The sequence below is a fragment of the Pseudophryne corroboree genome, chromosome 1 (genome assembly GCF_028390025.1).
Source record: "Pseudophryne corroboree isolate aPseCor3 chromosome 1, aPseCor3.hap2, whole genome shotgun sequence".
In the NCBI taxonomy this organism is placed as follows: Eukaryota; Metazoa; Chordata; class Amphibia; order Anura; family Myobatrachidae; genus Pseudophryne; species Pseudophryne corroboree.
This window is the reverse complement of record NC_086444.1, coordinates 1,100,281,176-1,100,299,244: the sequence shown is the minus strand read 5'-3', so window position 1 is coordinate 1,100,299,244 and position 18,069 is coordinate 1,100,281,176. Positions and strand designations below refer to the sequence as shown.

The following is an 18,069-nucleotide window of genomic DNA, read 5'->3' as shown; positions in this document are numbered from 1 at the left end:
CCTTATACCTCTAGATAAATGGGGTATTTAGTAACCAAGATGGGTATTAAAGTATACCTCAATTATACTTGTCATCTGTCTCTAAAACATTTACGCACAGTCTCAAGGTGGGCACATGGGGGTCATTCAGCTTTTTCTCCCTGCTCCTGTTGCAATGACTTGCCGTATGCAAGCGTGATTATATGCTAATATGGATAGAAGTTAACCAATGCAAAAGAACGCCCACTGCGATTGCTTCTTTTGCATATGGCGCAGAATGATTGTATAAACATTGCTTACATAGTCATACATCAGGTCGCCATGGAGAGCCTGTGTACCTCTGATGACATGCAAGCTGAGCTGCTTTCCCGGCTCGCACGGGCCTCTCCAGTAGTGACTACAGCTGCTAATGTGTGCATGCCCAGAAAACGCCATCCGAATGGCAATGACATGTCTGCATTCGCCTGACCACTCCCCATTACCACCCCCAAGCGCTGACTTCCTGTCACTTACATTGCAAATAAAATCTGGCGACCGCACCCACGAATCAGTCGATCCAAGTTCAGCCTGTGTCTCAGACGCATGCGCAGTGCGAAAACATCGATTGCTATGCGTACAATGCTGCTGAATGACCCCCACTGTACGATATATTGATCGCTATGACCACTGTATATATACCTCCAAATCCACCCAATTCATCATTTGATGAATTGGGTGATCGCATCGCCCCCCCTCTTGATTTGCTGCACATCAGATGGGATGATGTCAGGAACGACTCAGTGTTGTTACATTAAGCATTTAACGATATATTGCATCATTGTACAGCGGATTGTGTAGTGTGTACGGTGATGTGATATATCCTTACATCGTGCTGCAGAGTCGCTGCATCGTTTAGGCGTGTACCCAGCTTTCAGACTGACACATGGAAAGGTGTATCCCCAGAATCACATTTCATTTTTTTCCCTCCTCCATTAGGCTATTTTTGCTATTATTAATATTATGTTTGCAGAGAGCAGTGCACATGTGTGAGCTGTTTGTGACACCCATCCAGCAGTACTATGTATACCTGTGCACATTCCAGTTGTTCTTAGGTAATACAGTAAGTATAGTAGTTGTCCTGTGGTTTGCACATATAACACCATCTGTCTCGTGCACTGTACTCTGTGCTAGTGGATGTGTCAGTGCACCACAACAGTACAGCAGCTGTGCAGTGCAGGAGTGTCAGAGGGAGGGGGCAGGATCAGGCCAGCACCTGCCCCTAGTACACAGGTCTCACCCTGCAGCTGCTTCCACCTGGCAGCACAGCCCCGCCTGCAGCACAACGAGAGGAAGAACTGTGATCGCAGGTGACAAATATGCTGGGCTGGATACACATCCTCTGGGACCCCAAGCAACATCATACAGCCCCACTCTTCCTGCTGTGCATGGTGAGAATAATGTTCAGACTTTTCTGTATACCCATCATCCTGGTATATGATGTCCCTTCCTCCTGCATTACCTGGCAATCATGTTGACTGCTTAGGGATTTATTGTGGCCATTCGGCAACTGCTAGGATTATACTGTCTACTGTGCATTGCTGTACTCTCTACAGTATCACTCACCTGCTGTCCGCACCTTTCCTCCATGTACCTGCTGTAGTGACCAACCCCCTGCACTATGACCAGGTACATTGTTCTCTCACTTATTTCATATCGTTCTCTGAGATTACAGTGACACTTCCTTATACACAACTGCAAATATACCCACTCTCATTTCTTTACTCTTATGTATGCCTGGTAATGTATGCATACATTACAGTCACTAAGGTGGGGCCAGATAACCTGCGGCACTCCAGATGCTGCGGAACTACAAGTCCCAGCATGCCCTGCTAAGGAAAAAGCACCATCAGGGCATGCTGAGAATTGTAATCTCACAACAGCTGGAGAGCCACAGGTGTATAACCCTGGAGTGTGCAAGTGCTGAAACCTCTCCACACCTTATTTATTCCAGTTTGTTTTTTTTGTTTAGATTTTTTCTCCTCTTTACGGTGTATGAGGGGAGCTCGCTGAAGCTGAAGGCGGTTATCCCATTCTCTGAATGCCTGTAGTGTGTATATGTGTGTGTGTGTGTGTATATATATATATATATATATATATATATATATATATATATTAGAATTCCAGCACTTGGTTCATGTGGTTGATGAATGCTTGCACACCTCTAGTAAATGCAGTAGCTTATACCTCAATCCTTAGATGTTATGGGACATGCTCTAGTTCCCCAGAGCGATGTGGCTAATACTTTAAGCACTGGGCATTGTAATCCCTGTTATTACAGCTCTGTAATTAGCCCTCAGAATGGGCTATGTTAAAGGCAGAGTTTACTGCAATCTGGATGAGATATCGGATACACTCTATTTACCAATTTAGTCACAAATCCTATACTTGTGTGACTCCGACAGTTGTTGCACCCAGGATATCTATCTTGAATAACCCTGTGGATTTTAGTTACTAAACAGATTTTTGATGATTAAAGTGGACCCATCAACAGCACAAAATGGCTGTCGCTGCAGCCAATTACTTTACTAGAAGGCTGTGACTTCACTGAAGCACAAGGCTCTTGTTTCTTAGTGATGTCATTAGTCATTTCAAGTGAGTGGGCTTGGCCACATAACTCCAGCCTACTGGATGATTTGGTGGGATTGCAAGGTACAGGCAAAACTGAAAAATGACACAGCACCCCCAAATTAGTTGCAAATGGACCCACAGATTTTATCTAGAGTCTACTAATGTCCACTGATAGTCTCATTTTGTTTCATTTGTGGTATCTTCTAATACAGGGGTTCCTAGCCACGGTGCTCAAGGCACTCTAACCGTCCAGGATTTAGGGCCTAATTCAGATCTGATTGCAGCAGCAAATTTGTTAGCTAATAGGCATAACCATGGGGATCATTCAGACCCAGTTGCACGCTGCAGTTCTCGCTGCCGTGTGAACGGGTCTGAAATGCACATGCGTGCAGGACGCAAAGCGCACGCACGCCATTGCCCAGTGACGGGGTTTCGGATAGCGCCGGCTTCTACGAAGAAAGCGATCGCAAGGGCGATCGCAAGAAGATTGACAGGCAGAAGGCGTTCCTGGGCACCAACTGATCGTTTTTCTGGGAGTGTCGGAAGAAATGCAGGCGTGTCCGGCCGTTGCAGAGGAGGGTCCCTGACGTCAGCTGCTTCCTGGATCATCGCAGTGGGTGAGTAAGTCCTGGGCTGTGCAGAAACTGCACAAACTTTTGTTTGTGCAGCTCACTGCACAGCCTATCCCACCCCTGCAAAGCCCTTACCCCCTCCCCCTGTGGGCAGCGATTACCTGGTCGCAGCAGTGCAAAAAAGAATCTGCGTGCGACCAGGTCTGAATTACCCCCTATGTGCACTGCAGGGGGGGTGCAGATGTAACATGTGCAGAGAGAGTTAGATTTGGGTGTGGTGTGTTCAAACTAAAATCTAAATTGCAGTGTAAAAATAAAGTAACCAGTATTTACCCTGCACAGAAACAATATAACCCACCCAAATCTAACTCTCTCTGCACGTTATATCAGCCCCCCCTACAGTGCACATGGTTTTGCCTATTAGCTAACAAATTTGCTGCTGCGATCAGATCTGAATTAGGCCCTTAGGGCTGTAACACACGTGCCGGATTCTCCCAGATGGCAAAAAGCCGGACAAACTTTGTCCGGCTTTTTGCCATCCGGGAGAAACCGGCAGAGTCTCTCACACAGGACGGCTTTGAGCCGTGCGTGATGCTGTGCGCATGCGCAGCATTAGACACGGCTTGGAAAAAAAACGTGTGTGAAAGCTCCCCTTCACACACACGGTTCACTGACTGCAAAGATGGCCCGGCAGCCGGACCTTCCAGTGGATAGTTCCGGCAGCCGGGCCGGGACCGTGCAGTGTGTAAGGACACTACTCCTCACACTGTTCATTACAATGCCGACACGGGAAAAAGCCGGCTCGTGTGTTTTAGCCCTTAGTGATATTCATGCTTGAGCACAGATAGCATAAAACCTGAGGTACTAATTAAGTCATCTGTACTCAAGTATGGCTATTCTTTAAACCTGGAGTGTTGGTGTGTCTTGAAGGCCGTGGTTGGGAACTCATGTCCTTATATATCCTCTTTTTCATTGGTCATTCACGTGGGCGTGTTACACAATGTGACTGCCATAGATGCATAAAGCAGGAAATATTAAAATTAATTTTCATTCTGAAGTTGTCCAGAGGTTATTCAGTCACAGCACAATGTTTGCTCTTGTCCTTGTTTGTATAGGTACTTGTAGAACAATAGCGATGACGTGGGTTTGATAGTATCAATGCCAGTATTGCGATTTATGACAATTTATTTGTGTAATAGTAAAACAGGCTATGCAGCCCTGCCTCAGGGGCTGATAAATATTTAGCTATTTTGAATATATGGTTTCTTAATTTTACTGTGTCTAACTAATAATTCATGTTTAAACTCATAATTATTAGATTTTAATTATGGGTTTATGATAGTCCCATCCCCAAATCTCCCCAAATCTCAGCGGCCCTGATAATACAAGAGCATCGTCCCACTTTTGGCAGGACAGTGTCTCCATTCCCACCTGAGCGGGATTGGGGGGAACAATCTCTCACCACTGCTCTGGACAGCAGAGCAGCTGGTGAATAGATGCTGTGCCCATTCACATTGAATCTAAACCTCCTCCGTTTGTGAAAAAGGAGGTGTGTCGCTTGGGCTGCCTGTAAAGCATGAAGACAGTGCTGCAGCATTTTGAATTTCCTGCTCTCCACGAGCCAATCACAACTCGTGGCCTGGCAGCCAATCAGAAGCAGGTGCTCCCGATTGGCTGCCGGTCCGAGTTACGATTGGCTCACGGACAGCGGTAAATTTTAAATACTGCAGTGCTGTCTCTGTGTTCGTGACAGGCTGACGGTCCACAATCTGCTGTCAGCCCCCCCTGTCTGTCTGGGCCCGGGACGCCAGTAACGTCAGTACCCCACTGATGGCAGCCCTGTGTGTTGCCGCCATTTAGAGGGAAGGAAGAGATCAGGGATTTACTGGCCTTTGCGACGGGCATCATGTGCGGCACCTTAGGTGCCATAAACCACGTGATGATGGTAGAGGGAACCGACGCAGGTTGGTTCACTATTGCAGCATGAGGTGTCTGCTTGTAATAGAGCCATACAGCACTTTCACTACTGCTTCCAAGGAAACAGCAGTGACTCCGACTGCAGCTGATTGAGCCTCTTACACTATTACACATGTTTTCACACATTACACACAACTTTATACACATTACACACATCTTTACACATTACACACATCTTTACACACACCATTACACACATCTTCACACATTACATACATCTTTACACACATTACGCAACATTACACACACCTTTACACACATTGGGGGTCATTCTGAGATGATCATAGCTGTGCTAAATTTAGCACAGCTACGATCATTCACACTGACATGCCATCCCGCCCCGCATGTCAGTGCCGCCCCCCCCCCAGCAGAAGTGCAAAGGCATCGCACAGTGGCGATGCCTTTGCACTTTAAGTCAAGAGTAGCCCCCAACCAGCCATGAAACGCCGACGCCGCCCCGCCCCCCCCCCCCCCCCCGCCCAGCGACCGCCTCTACCTGTCAATCAGGTAGAGTCGATCGTAGCAGCCCGACAGCCTTCGGCCGTCTGGCATGCGCCGGCGCACTGCAGCGCTGGCGCATTCGCAGTTCTGACCAGATCGCACTGCTGCGAAAAAATGCAGCGTGCGATCGGGTCAGAATGACCCCCATTGGGCCTAATTCAGACCTGATCATAGCAGCAACTTTGGCCCTCATTCCGAGTTGATCGCTCACTAGCTGCTTTTAGCAGCAGTGCACACGCTAGGCCGCCGCCCTCTGGGAGTGTATCTTAGCTTAGCAGAAGTGCGACCGAAAAGTTAGCAGAACTGCTCGTAAAACTTTTCATGCAGTTTCTGAGTAGCTCCAAACCTACTCCTACCTTGCGATCACTTCAGTCAGTTTAGTTCCTGCTTTGACGTCACAAACACGCCCTGCGTTCGGCCAGCCACTCCCCCGTTTCCCCAGGCACGCCTACGTTTTTACCTGTCACGCCTGCATTTTTTAGCACACTCCCCAAAAACGGCCAGTTACCACCCAGAAACACCCACTTCCTGTCAATCACTCACCGATCAACAGAGTGACAGAAAAGCGTTGCTTGCCCTTGTGTAAAACTGCATAGTTTTGTGTGAAAGTACTTCGCGCGTGTAAATGCCGATTTTTAGCCTGATCGCTGTGCTGCGAACAACGGCAGCTAGCGATCAACTCGGAATGAGGGCCTTTGTTTGCAGATGAGCAAAACCATATGCACTGCAGGTGGGGTAGATGTAACATGTGCAGAGAGAGTTAGATTTGGGTGGTGTGTGTTCAAATTGAAATCTAAATTGCAGTGTAAAAATAAAGCAGGCAGTATTTACCCTGCACAGAAACAAAATAACCCACCCAAATCTAACTCTCTCTGCACTTGTTATATCTGCCCCCCCCCCCCTGCAGTGCACATGGTTTTGCCCATCTGCTAACAAATTTGCTGCTACGATCAACTCTGAATTAGGCCCAGTATGCACCATTAAACACATCTTTACACTTTACATACATCTTTACACATATTATGCACCATTAAACACATCTTTACACTTTACACACTATTACAGACAATTCCACACATTTACATTCATTTTTATAAGAATATAAATAAGAAATGTAAGATAATAATAATAATAATGAAAACTTCTGTTTACAATGGAAAAGAATCAAGTTACCATAATCTGTGTGACTTGCATTGTTAATGAAATATATAACTATTAGATAAAAACAGCACTTTGTACAGGTACATGTTCTCGTGTATTGGTGGAATGTAAAGTGCATACTGTATGTATTATGTGACAGATATTTTCCGTTTTCGGCTATGTTGTTGGTATTGCTAAACACACGGTCATATGTCCTTATAAGTCATCACTGTACGCTGCTTGGAAAAAGCCACAGATATGTAGAAGCAAACTGCAAATAAAGTATCATTAAGGTTAATACCTGCCTCTCTCTACAGGTTCCTTTACTGTGCGCCACCAAAGAGACAACATCTGTAACCAAACAACCGGAACAATACTTGAATAATCAGGACTATGTTGCTCTTGAGAACTTGCCAAAAACTGTTGCCAATTCAAACATTACGGTGAAGTATCTGTGTACCAGACCTTGCACAGTACATATGGACGTAATAGCTTCCTCGGAATTTAGGACTGGGATTTCTGTAATCAAAAAGCGCTGGAAGATCAAAAAACCTCTTCATCAGCTATGGACTTGTTCCGTCAAATTGATGTTTCCGAGCAGCATGGTCTACAGGGATGACTACATCTTCAAGCACTCCATAGACATGTACTATGCAGCCGTTCGAGCCTGGGTTGTACACAATGACCAGGTAGACACAGAATCCCGACACAATGAAACCATGTTTTATGCAGTAGCAAAAACCTTTGCAGTGTTAGACACTATTCCACCGCACCAGCGACCATACAAAGACCATCGGATATGCACAACGTGGCTTTTTAAATATATGTGGATGCAAAGAGAAAAAGAACATTCTGTGTGTAGATTTGAAACAGGTAAGAGTTGCAAGAGTTTGTGGTAGGGGTTCATTTATTTGCCTAATATTGGGGGTAATTCCAAGTTGATCGCAGCAGGAATTTTGTTAGCAGTTGGGCAAAACCATGTGCACTGCAGGGGAGGCAGATATAACGTGCAGAAAAAGTTAGATTTGGGTGGGTTATTTTATTTCTGTGCAGGGTAAATACTGGCTACTTTATTTTTACACTGCAACTTAGAATGCAGACTGAACACACCACACCCAGTATCGCAGGATACTATTCAATCATTTTCTTTTAATGGTGTTGATCGCGCCCAGACAGGACGCTTTTGGCCCCGTAAAATGGCTAAACCTGACCTAAGTGCTGGGCGCAAATTGAAAAGTGTCATTGCGCACATTTCAGCTTAACAATACGGCGGCTGCGAGCTGAAATGTGCTTACTCGCCATGGCTCAACATGCCTGAACGGAGCAACAATTCAATTGCTACAGATGTGTCCTCTTACATCTTTGCTCTGTGCGCTACAAGTTGTGTTGCACATAACGAGTGCCGTGTGACTTGGTAGCACTATTTTTCCAGTGAAAATGCGCTTTAGATGCAAAGTAATTTGATAGGATGCACAAGCAGCTTCTGTTGATTATGATATGCAGCATGTCTATATTCTTTATGTGACTGCAACTATATTTGCATGGCTAGTGACTACAAGGACTGTTTAACGTGCAGGGAGGCTCCATGTAACGTCACATTTTGGATGCAGACAGAGCTGTAATTACACACAGAATTTAGCTGATTGTGCGTCATATTACATTACTATGCGTCTAAGACATATTGGGGGTCATTCCGAGTTGATCGCTCGCTGACGAATTACGCAGCGCAGCGATCAGGTGAAAAAATGGCATTTATGCACACGAGTATGGGCCGCAATACGCACGCACGACGTTTGGGTACAAAGCTCTTTGTGGTTATGCTCAGGTTCTAGCGAAGTTTTCAGTCACACTGACGGCCGCAAGAAGATTGACAGGAAAGGGGCGTTTCTGGGTGTCAACTGACCATTTTCAGGGAGGGTTTGCAAAAACGCAGGCGTGCCTGAAAAAACGCAGGCGTGGCTGGGCGTTCGCTAGGCGGGTGTATGACGTCAAATCCGGACACGAATAGGCTGAAGTGAACGCAAGCGCTGAGTAGGTTCAGAGCTACTCAGAAACTGCACAAACTGTTTTTGCAGAGCTCGGCTGAACATGCGTTCGCACTTCTGCTAAGCTAAAATACACTCCCCAGTGGGCGGCGGCATAGCGTTTGCACGGCTGCTAAAAACTGCTAGCGAGCGATCAACTCGGAATGACCACCATTGTTGTGGAAAACAACACAAAAAATACGCTCGGCGCTACCAAGTTCCGCCACGGCATGGTGCGACTTCAAGGGCTGTTTAGCATGACTGCAGCAAGGATATAAGAGAACACATCTGTATGTTGGGTGCCATCTAGAAAAACAAATTCCCCCATAGAGTTTAATCCAATTAGCTGCGAATACATCACACGTAAAGTGAAAAATGCTGGCATTCTAACACCACGACAACTGCAACTCACACCCTTCACTGCTAATTGTATGGACCTCAGAAAGATAAGTCTGATCATTACCCCGTCTATAATGATCTGGCTAGTTTTCCATCCACCACTACTTCCAACACCATGGGAGTAATAAAGGGGATATAACCTGTGTATGCTGTACCTGGAAAGAATCTGTCTGGTGATTGTATAGCCACATTTCTTTATTGCCAATGAGTGTGGATCATAGGGTCGACCAGAATTAGGTCGAGAGTCGTATGGTCAACATGCAATAGGTCAACAGGGTCAATAAGTCGACATGTGAAAGGTAGACACTTGAAAAGGTCATCAGGTAAAAAAGGGTGTCATTTGCTATGTTAAACCACATGTGACCTCAATCAGTGTACTGCTTCACTCACCATGCTTCGGGCATAGGGCCTAATTCACATCTGATCACTGGGCTGCTGTCGCCACCTACAGGGGGAGTGTATTTTCGCTGATCAAGTGTGCGTTCCTATGTGTAGCAGAGCTGCTAAAAATCAGTTGTTCAGTCTCTGCGCAGCCCAAGACTTACTCTTCCAGTGCGACTGAATCCTGCTGAGCGGAGCCGGAGCTGACGTCAGACACCCTCCCTCAAAACGCTGGAGTCCGTCTGTGTTTTCCCGGACACTCCCTGAAAACATTCAGTTGTCACCCACAAACGGCCTCTTCCTGTCAATCACCCTGCAAACACCCGCACGAATGGATCCTTCGCACCATCCCGTCGCTGACCGCCGATGCCCGTTGTAGCCGTCCGATGCGCCTGCGCATTGTGGCTCAGACGCATGCGTAGTTCGGATCTGATTGCCCGCTGTGCAAAAACGCACAGCAGCGATCAGATCTGAATGACCCCCATAGTCCGCGTGGTTGGCAAATGATGAAAAAGTTGAAAAAAAAATACAAAACTTGTCGTGTGTCGACCACTGACATGTAGACTATTTGTACCTGTCGACCTTAAGCACTGTTGACCTTTTACATGATGACCTTTTGACCATGTTGACCTTTTGTATCTGTCGACCTATTACATGTCGAACGTATGGGGTTGACCTATTGACTGTCGACCTACTGTATCATCTGGAATCCATTGCCATTGACAGAATAAACTGTGTTTTGGTTGCAACAATCTGCCTACTGTAGGGGATTTAAAAGAACCCACTAGGACGTGCGGCCCTCACACAGGCGCTGTAGCGGCTCCGACAGTAGTCACACAACCTTTACTCCACTGCGTCCTCCTCTGAAACACCCCCAGTTTATTTTGGTGGTTGTTCCTGGTTTATTTGAATAATGCCATTAAAAGGTACAAGTGATGCAAATGCCAGCGCGCTACGTGGACACGTAACCTACTACTCTGCCACTCATACCCATATACACCGCCTGCATTTAGGTCCTTCCCAAAAATGTAATGGAAGCTTTTGTTTGTGTATGCGCACGTAAACCCAATAGGCACATATGGGCAATTATTATGCAGTGCTCATCTGTATATTCATGTTTTACTTAATACGTTTATAAACCCCATGAGGATGTCATCGTTCTTCATCATAAAACATAGCACAAAATATGTATTGCTCAGATTTTGTTTGCTAACCTTTGATATTTATCTTTAGATGTGGATACATTGCTGTCTAGTCCACTTGCATCTAATAAGGAACACAGTGGTCTTATCAAGACATTTCAACCATTTAAGAACCGAGAACTGGAGATTAGAAGACAGCAAAGTGTCAAATATTATCCAAGGTGAGCTGCAATCCTCCCAAAGTGCATTTGTTTCCTGTTGCCCTGTAGTCACTGTGACCATCATATGGGGTCTGCGTCTGAGTCACACACACTGCTGATGTCGGACACTGTAAATCGGTTGTTATTTCATGTGTGCACTGATGTATTGGGTGTTCTTGGGTGGTGACAGAAGATGACTTAGCAGCTGAACGGCGAGCAACCTTATGGGCATGTTAAGGGAGTATGGCAGACACGTCACTGAAAGTGGCTGGAACACGGAAGGTCGTCCTCTCACATAGGCTGCCATGCTCAGACAGAGAAACTGCACCTGCCAGAGGGCTGGTGCAAGTTGTGATGGGGCGTGCACAGACACACTAGTATTTCAGTATCTATATACGCTGATAGTGAGCGTCTCAGTCCTTGCAGGAAAACTCTGTAATGTAGCATTTCGTATGCAGATACAGCCGCGGTCGCACACAGAATATAGGCATGCCGCATATCATTTTAATAAGCATTAGTTTTACGAACAAGATGCCTTTTAGTGGAAAAAGACACGCGTAAAGACTCTCAGCATTACTGAGGGCTGTTTAACGTACAGGGAGGCTAGATGTTAGTGGACATATCTGTATCATCTATCAGTCACCTCTGACCTTCCCCATGTATCCTTAATGTTCCGTATACATTCCTCTGCCATCAATTGTCCATCTCTCCCATCTGCCCTCTCTCACACACATATTCAGCACATTACTGGAAATGCTGTGTGTGCTTTGTACAGTTTGGATGCTTCATCAAGAACTATTTAAACTAGCAGAGGGGGGCAGTAAACCAAATAGGAATAAAGCAATCTGCTCACCCAACCCAGAGGTATTGTTTCTGCAGGCAAAGGGAATAGCAGCATATCCACAGCAACATCTCCCCTCCCCGCAACCTAATCCTAACCCTCCACGGTGGTGCCTAAACCCAGCCCGCAACCTAAACCTAACGCTTCCTACCCCTGCAGCCTAACCCTCCCTGGGGGGGTGCCTAAACCTAACCCCACCCTCCCCGCAGCCTAAGCCTTAAACCCCCGGGGCGCAACCTAACCCTAACCCTCCCCCCACAGCCTAAACCTAACCTCCACCCTGCTGCTTACCTTTCCTGCGTCCCGGTGGCTGCTCATTCGGCATCCCGGCTGTCGAGATTCCAGCGCCGGGATGGTGACCCTACTTGAGATGCTGGTCAGTAGTGGATATTGCTACGGGCACGCAGGATTTTTGTCCGGGGTGCCGCCTTCCGGAGGGCGCTACCACCCTCCGGAGGGCGCCGCCGCCGTGGCAAGATCCGCTACTGGTGGTGTCCCCCGGTGCTGTGCGGTGCTGACTGTGCGGTGCGCGATGAAGTCATCACGCACCCGCACTGCATTGTGGGAGCGGCACATAGACACTAGAGGTCATGATTGACCTCTAGTGTCTATGCGGTGCTATGGGAGAGACGTCATGACGTCTCTCCCATAGATCAGAGGAGCGGCGCCAGCGGCCGGACACGGAGGTCAGCAGCGGTCGGGAATCAGGAGCGGGGATGGTGAGTATTAATTTGTTTTTTTGTAAGCGGCACAAACTAGGGGGCACAACTCTACTGGGGGCACAACTCTACTGGGGGCAATACTACTGGGGGCACAAACTAGGGGGCACAACTCTACTGTGGGCAATAATACTGGGGGCACAAACTAGGGGGCACAACAACTCTATTGGGGGCAATACTACTGGGGGCATAACTGACCACGCCCCTTCATGAAGCCACACCCCTATTTTTTGCCCGGGGTGCCACAAGGGCTAGATCCGACCCCGATGCTGGTGTCGGCATTCCGAATAGTGTCGGGATTCTGACTGCCGGGATCCTGAGCGGATCCTGTTTCCCATACAGTCTGCTCTGGAAATGTACTATCCTAGTAAAATAAATACCATTTTCCCATTTCACTATTATGTCAATTGATAGATTTGTTACTATTGTATTCCAGGTTTACTCTTTCCATCTGGATGTATTTGCTGGACTATTGCAGAGCTAAAGAATGTGGCATTTTCCACCACATAGATACTAATAACATGTATACAACACCACTTCTTTTTCTCACTAGTGAAGGTAAGTAAAGATTTATTTTTCACCATAACACTTTATAAACAATAACTGTGGCACCCACTGGTCACTATGGCCCAAATGTACAATATTAAGCCTTAAAAAGAGATAAAGTGGAGACGGATAAATGACTAGCCAATCGGCTTCCTAGCTGCCATGTAACAGGCTGTGTTTGAAAAATAACAGTTTGGAAGCTGGTTGGCTGGTACTTTATCACTCTTTGGGGTAAAGTTGATTGCAGCAGCAAATTTGTTAGCAGTTGGGCAAAACCATGGCCCTCATTCCGAGTTGATCGCTTACTAGCTATTTTTTGCAGAGCTGCGATCATATAGTCGCCGCCTATGGGGGAGTGCATTTTCGCTTTGCAAGTGTGCGAACGCATGTGCAGCTGAGCGGGGCGAAAAAGTTTTTTGCAGTTTCTGAGTAGCTCTGGACTTACTCAGCCCTTGCGATCACTTCAGTCTTTTTGGACCCGGAATTGACGTCAAACACCCGCCCGGCAAACGTTTGGACACGCCTGCGTTTTTCCAAACACTCCTAGATAACGGTCAGTTGACACCCACAAGCGCCCTCTTCCTGTCAGTCTCCTTGCGGTCGGCTGTGGGAATGGATTCTTCGTACAATCCATCGCCCAGCTATGATCCGCTTTGTACACGTACGACGCGCCTGCGCATTTCAGTGCATACGCATGTGCAATAGTGACCTGATCGCTGTGCTGCGAAAAACGTCAGCGAGAAATCATCTCGGAATGACCCCCCCATGTGCACTGCAGGGGGGGGCAGATATAACATGTGCAGAGAGAGTTAGATTTGGGTGGGTTATTTTGTTTCTGTGCAGGATAAATAATGGCTGCTTTAATTTTACGCTGCAATTTAGATTTCAGTTTGAACACACCCCACCCAAATCTAACTCTCTCTGCACATGTTACATCTGCCCCACCTGCACTGCACATGGTTTAGTCCAACTGCTAACAAATTTGCTGCTGCGATCAACTCTGAATTAGGCCCAACAGCCGTCTCCACTTTATCTCTTTTTAAGGCTCAGTACATTTGGGCCTTACTGTTACTGATACTACAGTAGTAACATTTACTTTACATCATTTGTAAAACCTTTTAAGACAAATTATGTATGGGTTGTGCTGGCCTAGGGGGGTCCCGCACTCTGGACTTGAATCATAGGAATGTTAGGGACCAGTGGCGTAAGTTCGTCACAGTTGCCCGGAGGCAAGATAAATATTGGTGCCCCCCTATTTCCTATATTAAGATAAATATATATATGTATGTATGTATGTATGTATGTATGTATGTATGTGTGTGTGTGTGTGTGTGTGTGTGTGTGTGTGTGTGTGTGTGTATATGGAGCGTTCTGAAAAAAAATTATATACTGTCTTTTATTTTAAATCACACATTTCTTAGCAGTATTACCCAGGATTAGAACCCATGACCTGTTACACTAACAGCAGACACTTTACTGATGGAGTTATTTGCTCCTGTAGAGGAAGCATGAGAATTCTAACAATGGGGGTCATTCCGAGTTGTTCGTTCGTTGCCGATTTTCGCTATGCTGCGATTACTTGCAAATTGCGCATGCAATTATTAGTAGCAGTTCTACTAATTATTTAGTAGCAGTTCTGCTACTCTTTCGTTTGCAATTCTGCTAAGCTAAGATACACTCCCAGAGGGCGGCGGCCTAGCGTGTGCAGTGCTGCTAAAAGCAGCTAGCGAGCGAACAACTCGGAATGACCCCCTATATGAAGTTACATGTAATTGTCAGAGAAGTAATTTCATATAGTTAAAATTCTCATATTTCCTATACAGGAGCAAACAGCTTCATCAGTAAGGTGTCTGCTTCCAGTGTAATAGGTTGTGGTTTCTAATCCTGGGTGTGATACTTGTAAAATGTGTATATTCAGTATAATAAAGAGGGTGTGATTTGTAAAGTGCAGGGAACAGTGAGGAAGTCGGGCACTGAAAAGACAGCGACAGCTATCAATTAACTTAATTCAATGGTGTCACAGAATGGGAGGAGAGGTGCCCCCCTTCAGAGCAGGAGCCCGGCGGCAGATGACTCCGTTGCCTCCCAGAGTTCTGCCTCTGTTAGGGACCCACCTAATGAAAACACCTGGCCATGGTATCTGGGCCCATATTATGATATGAACCTCAATTTTACTGCATGTCAAATTGTAGAGTTTATTATAATTGTTGTGATTAGCAGTGTCCTTAGTACGTAGTGTGCACCTGTATTTTCTCCCTTTTCTGTGTGTCAATACAAGTCTAAGCATGGCAGCACCTCTTATTATGTTTAGAATTAGGATGTGCAGTACAGCACCCCCCTCCCTTTCCCCCCTATATAGTACATCTGTCACCTAGACAAAATACTGCTGTTATGTGGACTGGATCAAGGACACTTCAATTAACTGATTCAAAGATGTCGACAAACCAGTGTTTTCTGTACTAGGCATGCGCAGAACCCGCTGTAAGCTACAGCGCCGCTTGGTGGCGGCAACAGGAAGCATTTATCAAAACGGAGATGTGTGACCTCAATTTTGTGCGAGTGCCGAGGCCAGTGTCTCAGTGTCTGCGTCATCCAACGCAGATTTACTGGCCTCTGCAGCGTGAATTCCCGACCATCGTGAGTAACCTGAGGGTGCTCATGGATAGTGATCCGATGCTGCATCTTCGGACATAGCAGCGGATCACACAAGCTTGCAGGAGGCCCCTATTAATACAAAACACCTGCAGCATTGGCATATTTTTGCACAGCAGCTGCATTCATCTCCGAATCAGGCCCTATGAATCTATGACATAATTTCAAGTTCTGATCAATTAACTATGAATCTACTATATGACATCACTTGAACACGGCACACAAAGGGGGAGATGTATAAAGCAGTGAAAAGAGTAGAGACGGAAGCCAGTGGAGAAGTCGCCCATGGCAACCAATCAGCAACGAGTTAACATTTATCAAACACATTCTATAAAATGATACATAGCAGCTAATTGGCTGCAGATGTTAGGATCTGTTTTATTTATGTGCATTCCTTCTGTTACTAGGTAAAATTCATGTTCAATTGCAGCTCGCTGATGGGAGTGTCAGTGCGATACTGTCTACATTTTATCTCCCATTGTATCAATGGTTCCGTCTGGACGTTACAGTTTACAGAAAAATGGTAATTTTACTGAAGAATCCTCGTTATCTGTTTTGGTATTTTTTTCTGTTTGTTATTTTATAAAGTACTTTAAAATGTTAAATGCCATAAAGCAGTATTATATTTACAGGAACTCGAACCCTGAAAATGAAATGTAATATCTAATATATGAAACATACAGATGAATTATTGTAACATTGCTCAGTATGGCCGCTAATATTCCAGATCAGCTCTCCTTCATTACAGACCACTACAGTCACTTTCCTCGCCTTCAGAGCTGTTCTGTATGTTTATAGAGGGTGTTCTCTTGGGTTTACCACCATATTGCAGTATGTTCACATGGTTGCACAGCAAATACAGCCAGTACACATATACTGTAACTGTTGCATATAACAGTGATCAATAAAATGGTTTTGGTATGTTTTGTCGATATTCACAATGCAGACAGTCATTATATAGACCAGTGGTTCTCAACCTTAACGCTGAAGTTTTCCTAACAGGTCATGTTTTCTGGATTTCAGTCTGGAAGCAGGCAGAACAATTACTGACCCAGCAACATAGATTAACTCACCTACAAAATGTTGACACAGTTAAAATGCCGACATATGACATTTTAGGGTTAGGCTTAAAACGAGACATTATGTACCTGTCAGCATTATGGTGTCTGTTTCAGGGGTTCTTAACCGCAGCCCTCAGGTAACACCAACAGGTCATGTTTTGTGAATATCTTTAATCCACATAACATGACCTGTTGGTGGTACTTGAGGACTGGAATTGAGAACCCCTGACATATACACCATAATGTTGACAGGTACATGATGTCTTGTTTTAAGCCTAACTCTAAAATGTCGGCATTTTACCTGTGTCAACATTTTGCAGCATCAACATGTTGCTTGTCAACATTTTAACCATACTGACATTAAGACAGTCAACAATATGGAGTCAATCTTTTGATTGTCGACACTGTAGTTATGGACATGATGACTACATTCGCAATAACACAGCTACAAAGACTAAGGGAAAAATGTAGTTTTTTTTATGATTTGTGCAATTTTCACAGGTTTGATAACTGAAATATTTGATGCAAAAAGAAACAACAACAAAAAAACATTTCTGTATACCCACACGTCCAAACTGTCCCCACTTGGGGGCAATCCGGAGTTGGGAGGTATGCCAGGTCACCGCTACTCTGCTATACAGCTGCTACTGTACCTACTACTGATATGCCTGGTGACAAATGAGTGACAGAAAGAGAGGGGAGGTGACTAAGGGGCAGACTAGCATTTGCCGAAAGCTACACACGTTCCCTGGGCATGATTACACCCCTTCATGATGTGTCCTCTTTTTGAATTCATGGGTCAGAAATGCTGGAAGTCATGCATACCTGTATGTTGGACTGTATCAAATCATCAGGGGCATAAGTTCATGCCAGACACCTGTAGGCAAAATAGACGGTGGTGCCCTCTCCTTCTCCCCTGGTGTCCAATGGCACATGCACAGTAGCACAGCTGAGGAGGCAAAGGAAGTCATGTGATGGAAATGTGATCACATTACTCCTCAGTGATCGCTGGGACGATTTTCTATCGGAGCCCCTGTCTCGGCAACTCACTAATGGTACATCTGTGCAAATAAAGGAACCTTTATTAATGGGGCTGGCTGCAGATGACAAAGAGCCCTAAAAGTTCTATATTACCAATTAGTGCACACATTGTCCCCCACAGAAAAAAAAACATGTTGTCCCCCACATAAAAGAAAAACATTACTCACCACAGAGGAAAAAAACACGCACACATTATCCCCTACAGAAAAATAAACACATTATCCTCCACAGAGAGAAAATAAACACATTATTCCCACAGAACAAAAAACACATTATTCACCACAGAG

The 18,069-nt window shown here is 45.6% G+C and overlaps 1 protein-coding gene across 2 annotated transcripts in view; it reads left to right on the top strand.

Moving 5' to 3' along the window:
- Positions 1-1,176: 1,176 nt before the first annotated feature.
- Positions 1,177-18,069, top strand: part of SEL1L3 (SEL1L family member 3) — a 169,572-nt gene continuing 152,679 nt past the window's right edge. For both annotated transcript variants that reach the window (XM_063922085.1, XM_063922077.1), the window contains exons 1-5: positions 1,177-1,406; positions 7,094-7,649; positions 10,814-10,943; positions 12,919-13,040; positions 16,088-16,203. In XM_063922085.1, coding sequence (XP_063778155.1) covers positions 1,335-1,406; positions 7,094-7,649; positions 10,814-10,943; positions 12,919-13,040; positions 16,088-16,203 — 996 coding nt within the window. In that variant the 5' untranslated portion in view covers positions 1,177-1,334. The remainder of the gene's footprint in view (positions 1,407-7,093; positions 7,650-10,813; positions 10,944-12,918; positions 13,041-16,087; positions 16,204-18,069) is intronic.